Consider the following 10,434-nt stretch of genomic DNA (forward strand, 5'->3'; position numbering starts at 1 on the left):
GCCACAAAGATCGTGTGATACCACACCTTTGGATTTTTGTTTCTGGGGGTATGTAAAGTCTAAATGCTTTGTGGATAAACCAGCTTCGATTGAGGTATTGGAAGCCAACATTCAGCCAACTAAAGTTATTCACGACATACCGACCGAAGTCCCCCAGCGAGTTCATTCAAAATTAGTGCCTACGGTTGACCGAATTACGACGCAGTTGCGGCCAACATTTGACAGGGACTATCTTCTAAAAAATAAATGCCATAAATGGTTCCACACAAAAATTATAATAGTTTTCGTTGTTTTATTTCAATTTAAAATCTGATATCTCTAAACTGATCACCCTATGTTAATGAAGATTCTCATATCTATCCAGTTGACTGAATGCATGCCGTGTTTTCTCTCTCTTCCAGTCGCCATGTTGCCACAACAATATTGCTTGCGATGGAAATATCATCACAGCAACTTACAGACGATGTTCTCACAGCTGCTGGATCGTGGCTGCTTCTGCGATGTCACGTTGGCCTGCGAGGGACAGCTAATTCGCGCTCATCGCGTCGTGTTGTGCGCCTGCAGCAGCTTTTTTGACACAGTGCTGACCAATTACGCCAGCGAGCGTGACCCGATCATCATCATGAAGGATGTAACATTCGCCGATGTGAAGTGTCTGATTGAATTTATGTACAAAGGCGAAATAAATGTGGAACATGTAAGTGGAATTATAAGCAGAAAAACAATGAATTCAATATAAAATATTTACTTGTGCAGGCAAATTTGGCATCACTCTTAAAGACTGCAGATGATCTCAAAATAAAAGGTTTGGCGGAAGTTTCGTGGCGTGATGACGACGACGGTCCACCGCTGCCCACTGCTGCTACCGAGTTTCACTCACCCACACTCGTGCACGACTTGTATGGCTCCCGTCACGAACAGCAGCGTGCAGGTTCGCCGAGTCTGATGGATCAGCAACAACTACAACCACAACAACTGCAACGCGAACGAAAGCTGTCATCGCCGAAGGTTTCTGCTCCTGCGCAACAGCGTTTGCCCACCCTAACGCCTATACCGTCTACGAGTAGCGTTTCAATGGCGGCTGCTGCGGCCGCCGCTGCTGCAGCTGCTGTGGCGTCAGTCGCATCGCCGGCGGAACATTACTTGGGGCCGAAACGCAAGCGTGGCCGTCCGCCACTCGACGATGCCTACGATGTATTCAATGTGTGAGTTTGGGTTGGGAATCCATTTTTGTTTCTTCTTTTTATACTAAAATTCTCGCTTTTAGTCGAAAGCTGGCGCACTATGGCAACCACATTGATGCGCATCATCATCATCAGCATCAAGCTTACTTGGAGGCGCAGCGGCATTACAACGATGAGCAACGTCGCCTTGCTGTAATTTCACCTATACCGCCGCCTTCGGTGTCATCTGTCGCAGCTGCGGCCGCCTACCACCAACACATCCAGCAGCAACAACATAATAAGCGCATGCGCCAATTGCAACGCCAACAACAACAACAACACCATAATCACCACCACCACCACCATCAGCAGCAGCTGCAAGCAGAAGCGGACGAAGCGGAACAGGATGATGTGCAAGCCGACCCTGAATGGATTACCAGCAATTTGGAGGTGAACGTAGGTGCTGACGGCGATAGTGAGCCAGCTATGGAGTGCGGCAGTGAAGCCGCCTTGGCAAAGGAACAAAAGTCGGAAGTTGTTGAGGAAAAGGAAACAAATCGCATAGGGAAAATAGATGCAAAGAAGCGGAAGGAACGCTCCTCGGAGGAACACGAAAAACTGCAGTCACATGAACGCTCGCTTACGCGTAAACGTCCAAGCGCTGAGGAGCGCGACGATAGCAACGTAGAAAATAGCGAGCATGGGCGGGACGAACAGCAGTCACGTGAACATATCACGCAAAACGAAATGCCTGAGCAACCGCCGGAGCGCTTAGCCACCGCTGAGGAGGAGGACGAACAAAAAGCAATTGTTGTTGCTAGTGTGCCGCAGCCAGTTGAAGAAATGGAAAGCGTGCGACAATCCGCGGAGAAGACTAACAGCGCTTCTGCTAATAATGCAGCAACCAGCTCGAGTGGGTCACATAAGCGCACGAGTATCAGCAGCGACCAAATCGCGCCACCACCTTCGCTACATCACACGGCGCATGCCTATAGCAAATATGTGCCCGAGGGCTATCTGCTGAACGAGCACGGCATGCTGATGACGCACGATTTCGTACATGCGCCCACCGCTGCCATACCGTCGACGGGTGCAACGACGTCTTCGTCGAGCAGCACAACAGCTGCGGCTGCGGCAGCGGCGGCGGCAGCTGCTAACGGCAACGACCAAGACTATGTGGATATAAAAATGGAAGAGTACGACGGCACTGATTTGCGCTTGACCACCGAAGAAATGTCCGAGTGGCAGGATGTGATTAAAATGGATGACTATTTGGCCAAAGGACGACGACCGCAATTCTGGGAAGAGCCATTCACACGACGTGTAAGTTTGCCTAGAAATATTACCTTATAGACATCTTCGTATTATTTTCATTGTAAACTTTTTTTTCAGGTATTGGATGCTATCAAAAATAAACGACTGGAAATGAAGAAAGCTGCACGCATTTTGGGGGTGTCCTATGGCACTTTGTATGGACGATATCGAGAGGTTTATGGATGCTTGAAACACCCCTATAGGTTGGTATGAAACTCACTTTTAGATATAAACATTTTTTTGTTAAACTATTTCTGCGAATTCGTAACAAAATATGCTTGCCGCCGTAGCCGAATGGTCTGGTGCGTGACTACCATTCGGATTTCAGAGAGGGAACGTTGGTTCGAATCTCGGTGAAAGACTAAAATGCAGGAAATTTTTTTTCTAATAGCGGTCGCCCCTCGGCAGGCAATGGCAAACCTCCGAGTGTATTCCTGCCATGAAAAAGTTCCTCATAAAAATATCTGCCGTTCGGAGTCTGCTTGAAACTGTAGGTCCCTCCATTTGTGGAACAACATCAACACGCACACCACGAATGCACGGTTGTCTCGAAAGTAATTGCCGATATTACATATAGACGGCGTTGATAAATGTTTTGAACAGCTCGTGACTATTTATTTTAATTTTTTCTTTTGACAGCTATTAGCTGTCACTTTTAGCTTGGCGTAATATTGGCCACACCTTCTCAATTTTTTCATTTTTTTCACTTAGGGCAAATATGGCGATGTGATTGTAGTCGTGTTCGTTAACACCAACCAATTATCCATCACTTAAAAATTTGAGAGGTCAAAGTAACAGTTCGATGCGAGAGAGACGTTAGTTTTGTACTCGACAAATTTTAGTTAGTAAAAATTGTTAATCATGGAAACATATGAGCTGCAAGCATATGACGAAACTTTTTATAAACAAACAAATTCAGTTTTTATGAAATCTGGTATTTTGTGCACTTATGCCATTTGCACTTCGCCAGTTTGCAGTTTATAGACAGAAACGCAAGGTAAAGTAAATTTTGCAGTCGCGAAGCAACAGTCGGCTATGGCGTACGCGCCTACCCGGTATTTTGAAGATTCATGAGATTAAAGTAGTAACGGACAGGCGAGTAATTTTAGATGAGAACAGCTTAATGTTAAAATAAAATAAAAATAAATGGAACACCCTGGCAATTCGAGGATTTTCTTCCCGCCGTTTAAATAATAGCCCGAAAAAAACATAATCAGAAACCTTAAAAAGGAATATTTAACAAAAAAAAAAAAAGAAAAAAACATGAGTGTAGATAAAAAGATATATTTATGGTAATTTTTTTGGACAATTCACAAATTTTTAAGCAAACTTATTTCGGCTAAACTTTCCATTACTATCACGAGATATTTGAATGGTGGGCGCAAGGGGAGGAGGCGTGGCACCACCCACCACGCCCATTAGAAAGAGCAAAGTCACACTATTAAAACTGTGAAAGTCCCAACCTCCTAGGGTCCCTATAGAACCCCCACGAGAAGTTTAAAAATTAGGCTTTTTACGACCGCATTTGCAGTTTGTACTGAAATACAATCGTCAACCCAGCAAGCATTTAACTTAGATTTTATAATTTATAGCACTTATGAAAATGTGGTTTTATCGTAAAATTTATAAGAGCCACTGGGGAAAATTTCGGCTAAAAATTGTCCGATTTTACACTATTTGACTATTTAAAAAATTTTTTTTGTAATGTGTATGTATGTATTTGAAATCATCGTACGTTTGACAGTTCGCTCCTCACATTTATTCTGCACGGTATTTCAAACGTTTAGAGGAACATTTGTAATAATAGAATTTTAATATTGTAGAATTTGGAGTATTATTTAGTAAAAATAGCTTTAAATCGAATCTTCAATTAATAAAGAGTGTTTATGAGTGAATATTGTTATAGGGCATTTTTTCAAGCTTATGCAAAAAAAAAAGTATTTTTAACGTTAAATATTGCTATTAATTCTTAATTGTAATTTATGAAAGGTACTATAACAATCAATCAAAAGGTTGATATAGTGACGACATTTGCGTGTTATAACTTTTAAATTCGGTTCACGCACTTAGACATTAAAAATAACTTTATCGTGGTAGAAATGGAAAGCCAACCTGCGTTTTCTGCTACCCAATTTTGCAAGTGATAACAAATTTTTCGTTCGTAAACTTTTTTTGCTTCTTCTTCTCTTTGGAAGTGAAGCATATAGTCCGGGAGCCAGGGTCGATTTTGGACTGCGTTTGTATACCGTTAAATTCTTGACTATACTTGTGATTTAGCTTTCATGAATAACGAAAGTGAACGTCAGCTGGCGCACCCGCGGTGGGTGTGATTGTGGGAGGGTACGAAACGTGTCGAAAAAAAATTTCTACCAACTCGTTTTATACCGGCTGACATTATTTTCATGTATTCTTGACATTTAGTAGAACAAAAATAGTCAGCTGCCGGTAGTCCCCCCTCTACGTCAGCTGAACAGGTGAACTTGTAAAAAAAATTGAAAAGTAAAACTACTTTATGCCGATTGAAATTTTCAAATATTATAGTATTAATAAATGAAAATGGAAAAATAATCGTCAGCTGATTGTCCGTTGGGGGAAAAGACGTCAGTCGTAGCATTGAAAATTCCGCGGGCCGCCGAGATGTATGAACGCAATGATACATTCTTGCTTCGGCTGACGGTCTTCCCACCGCTATAAACGCAGCTCACTATCATTATTATATTTTCATATGTGTCCAAAATTATGTGAACAAATTTCAATCGGCATAAAGTAGTTTTAGTACTTTTTAATTTGTTTTACAGGTTCGCCTGTTCAGCGACGTATTTTCCCTCTCTACGGCGCAGCTAACTATTTTTTTTGTTCTACTAAATGTCAAGAATACATGAAAAAAATTTCAGTCGGTATGAAATGAGTTGGTAGAAATTTTTTTTCGACACGTTTCGCGGCATCCCGCGCACGTACCCACCGCTGCTAGACCAGCTGACGGTTGCTTTCGTCATCCATTGGATGGTGCCTGCCTTCAGTATTAAAATCAGTCGGTATGAAATGATGAGGTCAAAATGACCCCTGGCTCTCGGACTATTATGTTCTCGATTTGGCTTGATATGCCTGCCTGATGATGTCTAATTTGCTATCGAACACGTTTGCTTTTAGCGGGCCTTATTAGAAATTCTATTTTTTTGTTTTTGTTTGAATTGGAAAAGTGCGCTGGATGCCGTTCGAAAACGAAATTACATTTAAGATGTGGTTTAATCAAAAACATAAAATTAATTTTGCTTTTCGTATTTTCTTTTACAGCAGCACTACTTTTCGTCCCACGCAATCAAACCAGTTAGCCGTGCAGCCGCGTTTCGACATGGTCTGGCCTTCTCCTAAACGTGACAGCGGCCTATTGCCCGGCCAGTTGGGTAGGTCTGACGGTATAAATGGCTCACTTACTCGATCTATACATTTTTTTACTAAACTATCTGCTACTTTTCATTACAGAAATCGGTAAAATACGTCCAAAGGATCTAAGTGAACTATGGACGAGGCCCCAAATTTGAAAAAAACCACAACTAAAGATTGCAACCTGTAAATAAATTAGCTCTTCACTAGTAATAAGCGAGTGTTGTTGTCTGCAGTAGAGCTGTAGAGTAGAGGAAAAGTGTTACTAGACTATTCTTAATTTATTCATAATTTTTGTATTTCTTTCAATTGCTTTACTATCAAACAAGAACACACATAAGTATTTACATACGTACACATCTGAATATCCATTAAGAAGAAATTATTATTAGGCTTAAGCATGGAAAAAGACATTGAAAAAGACACGTAAAAGTTGTAAGTTTAGTGTGAGGCTAGTTTTAGTTGTTCCCAATCGACACACGCACATAAAAAGTGGCGTACGTAATTGTATTTTTATAGGACGAGTGCTGCTTACATGAAGTGAAGGAGTGAAGGTACTGAAGTAGTTATTGATTTGTTTAGATTTACTGCATAAATCGTAATTTTTAGCTAAATCATATTGAAAATTTGAATAACTTAAAGTATAAGTGCAAAGGATTAAATTAAATTAATGTATTTAATTAGCAAATAAAATTCTTGAAATGATTGTCGAGGCAATTTGTTAAATTTGGTCGCGTATTACTTGTTTGCAATGTTTTTTGTAGTTAAATTCAAATTAACTGACTAGAAAAGTTTGTATTTTTAGACAACATAAAAAATACATTTATGTAATATAGATTTAAGATGCTGTAAATAGTCGATTAATGCAAATAATGCAAAATACTTTTTATTATAATATAAACTTTCAAGAGCGGATACAACAAAACTTGACGACTAAATGTGTGTTGGTATGCTTATAATTAATAAAAATATATATTTAATTTCTATCGTACATACTTACGCTTGTTATTGTTGCTATCACTTCTTCTTCTTAATTGGCGCGACAACCGCTAACGCGATTTTGGCCGAGTTTAACAAAGCGTTGGACTCACCAAGTGAAGTCAAGTCCTTCTCCACCTGATCTTTCCAACGCAAAGGAGGCCTTCCTCTTCCTTTGCTACCACCAGCTGGTACCGCATCGAATACTTTCAGAGCCGGAGCGTTTGTATCCATTCGGACGACATGACCCTGTTGTTGCTATCACTACTAATGTTGAAATGCCTGAGTGGATTCCTTATTGCGCGGATTGCGCTTCCACTTGACGAAGTAATGCCGTCATCGAGTCGTCAGAACTGTCACTAGCTAACGTATCATCTTTAGATCGCTTAGCCTTCGTGATTAGGATAAAAGAAAGCGTTTTCCAAACAGAGGTGTTATTTAGATATTCAAAGAAAAATGCTATTTTTTAATATAATATAAATGATCGGATGCTTATTTTATTATAAAGAGGAAGGACTATTATATGCCGTTAATAGTGGAAAATAACATCAGGCAAATGATCACCGCGACCACGCTTACAGGACAATATCCTTGTCATGAAATTTTCCATAACCGAATTGCAAAGTGGCTGCCCTATGTTCTCAATAGCCTCACGCATTCCATCTTTGAGGTCTTGAATCGACGCTGGGCTGTTGGCGTAGACCTTCTCTTTCACGTGGCCCCAAAGAAGAAAGTCACAAGGTGTTAAATCACAAGATCTCGGTGGGCAATTGTGATCACCTCTTCGAGAGATAATACAGTCCGGAATTTTTTCCCGTAAAAGATCAATGGTTTCGTTGCTTGTGTGGCACGTAGCGCCGTCTTATTGAAAATACCATCCAATTCCGGCCATAAAAAATCGTTAATCATTTCTCGATAGTGCAATCCTATTCAAAATAACACCTGTTATTGGAAAACCCTTTAAATAAAAATTCTGCTGGTTGTCTTTTGGCAGTGACACTGAGAGACTGAATCGAAGAACTGAAATTCGTTTTGACTCTACCGTCGTCTCACATCGTAAGTTTACATTATAAGGAAGATAAGACATAATCACTAATGGCCCCTAATGTCTTTAAATGAAAACGTGACTCTTTTACGATACCTATGCGTATCTTATCGCTAAGAACGACAGGCTCGTGAACAAATTGGGGTGGCTATATGCCGACACTCGTCCCCAAAGGGTTAAAAGGTTATGTCGATAGAAAATTAAATTTTTAGTTACCTGGAAGTTGAAGTCGTTACCTTTAATAGAAATTGAAATTAATTAAATTCACAACCAAAGTCAAATAATTCTGGCCAGAAGAGTCTGGCTAGACCCGGGTGCCCAACGGACGGCTAACTCTCATTACATTATAACGGCGATGAATAACAAAAGGGTTTTAAATGCAAGACGCGAAATAAGCGAGAATTTAAGACGGTATGGGGTCATCCATTGGCAATTTCAATGTCGCATATCTGGCCGAAAGGTTGGTAGGTGGGTAAGCGTATAAAATACAACCAACTATTTTTTTCCACGGTAGATACTTTCCTTCACGAGAATGGCACTGGACTGGAACCCGCAAGGGAGCAGAGGTCGCGGTCGACCAAAACACATTTGGAGAAGGTCGATACTGCGCGAACTAGCAGCTGCCGACATCTCATGGGACGGTGCTATAACAACAGCACAGAACCGTGTACGATGGAAGAGTCTTGTCGAGGCTCTATGCTTCCGAGAGGAGTGAACACGAAAAAAAGATACCACCAAGCCTCCGAGTGCTTTTCTGCCATGAAAAATCTCCTTATAAAAAATATCTGCCGGTCGGAGCCGGTTTAAAAACAAAAAAAACCGTGCAAAAGAAATAATAATGAAATCCATATTCCATAAGTATTTATAAAACAAAAACAAATCATTTTTATTACAAAAAAATATTAAAATTAATGTAGAATACAAATTCAATACATACAAAATTCATAAAAAACACATAAAGGGTGATGAATTTTGAGGTATTAGATTTTAAATTGAAATAAAACAACGGAAGTTCATATTGATTGAGCAATTTTTATTATTTTTGTGTGGAACAATTCATGAAATTTATTTTTAAAGATAATCCATAAACACCAATTTTGATGGGCCGATGATTCTTCCAGTCCATAGGCCGCGCCAAACGGCTGTTCTCGAATGGCTTCGGGTTGCTCTTCAGTCCCAATTCGGAAATTTTGCTTATTGACGTAGCCATGAAACCAAAAATGGGCCTCATCGCCTGAGCGTGCGATGAACACTTTTCACAGAGCGTCGATATGAGTAATACAAATGCACGATTTGTAAACGTTGCTGAGGCCCAAGTCTTCGCATGATGAAATGTCAATGAATACTGCAAAAAATTATGTATTTAGTTTGAAAGTAGTCAGGCATGTCGTGTTAAAAAAAACCCTATTGGTAAATGCACCTTCAGTCTAATCACCCTTTAGTAGAGATATTCCAGATCAAAGCACATTAAAACGCAAACATTAAGCAACTGAAAAAATTTGGAACCAATTTTTATTGATAGAAATAGCAGCAAACCAAGGTTGCCCATGCGTTAAGGGATTAGGGGTAGTCAGAATTTAAAAAATATTTGGACTCCTTTGGACTTCTGGAGAAGCAGGTGCTACACAAATAGCGATAACTTTTACAATTTTTTTTTTTTTTTTAATTCTAAAGTCAAGTCGAAACATGATGTATTAATGCTACGTTTCTATTTTTGTAAAATAAAGCAATTGACTAGCAAAAAAAAAATTTATTGAAAATCATCATTTTTTCGGGCCTCTGACTACGCCTAACCCTTTAACTAAAATATTAGACTCAATTGGATCAACTTTAGCAACAAACTTACGATCATTCAGAAAGCTAAAGAACAAATCTCCTAATTTCGACTTATGCCATATCTATACAATTTACCCAATCGATTTTCACGAACGCCTTGGCAAAGTTCATGTAAACAACTCCCGTTTGAGCTTGTTGTTCCAGAACACTTAATATATGATTCGTAAAGAGAGTTAAGTAATAAATTAATGTATGAACGAAACAAATGTTTTTAATAAAAAGTAGACAGCGCAATTAAACCTTTAAAAACCCCCCATCTTTGTTATACCCTGCGAACTAGCACTGTCGAGTAAACCATTTGCATTGAGTCAGTCAAACAATACTACACAACTCGTTGTGATAAGATCTTGCACCCTTCGCGCATTGGAATTTCCATATATATGGGCCCTTGAGTGCATCCCAAATTGCATTTGTCGTTTCTTATAAAAATAACACCGATGGTGCGCTAATAATAATAAACTTTCCATTATAAATAAGTTAAGATTGAATTATTTGAAAAAAATTTAGCCCGAAACATAATAGGTGTTCTGGAACGAAGGCCAACAAGGTTTTTACGTTCAGAGAAAACAGGAGAGGAAGCGATGAAAGTCGCAAAATTGTTGTATTCGCTGATGAAGTTTCTGTCAAAAGTTTCTAACGGAGCAGGCAAACGCCGATTTTTTATTCGAAAAAGTCGTAAAGGATGTTTAGGAATGCCACCAAAATGCTCTACAG

At 39.7% G+C, this 10,434-nt stretch overlaps 1 protein-coding gene across 3 annotated transcripts; it reads left to right on the forward strand.

Annotated features, from left to right (window-relative positions):
- The first annotated feature begins 404 nt into the window (after positions 1-404).
- On the forward strand, positions 405-6,826 carry LOC128857163 (LIM and SH3 domain protein Lasp). 3 transcript variants are annotated; one of them, XM_054092784.1, is made up of 6 exons: positions 405-697; positions 757-1,205; positions 1,268-2,486; positions 2,556-2,680; positions 5,772-5,893; positions 5,961-6,826. In XM_054092784.1, the coding sequence occupies exons 1-6, from the start codon at positions 407-409 to the stop codon at positions 6,017-6,019; spliced, it is 2,265 nt and encodes a 754-aa protein (XP_053948759.1). In that variant the 5' UTR covers positions 405-406; the 3' UTR covers positions 6,020-6,826. The 3 variants fall into 3 exon arrangements, with proteins under 3 accessions (XP_053948759.1, XP_053948762.1, XP_053948761.1); XM_054092787.1 differs by having other exon boundaries at positions 5,772-5,881; XM_054092786.1 differs by having other exon boundaries at positions 5,775-5,893.
- Positions 6,827-10,434: the final 3,608 nt, after the last annotated feature.

This window comes from Anastrepha ludens, chromosome 3 (assembly GCF_028408465.1).
Source record: "Anastrepha ludens isolate Willacy chromosome 3, idAnaLude1.1, whole genome shotgun sequence".
Classification (NCBI taxonomy): Eukaryota; Metazoa; Arthropoda; class Insecta; order Diptera; family Tephritidae; genus Anastrepha; species Anastrepha ludens.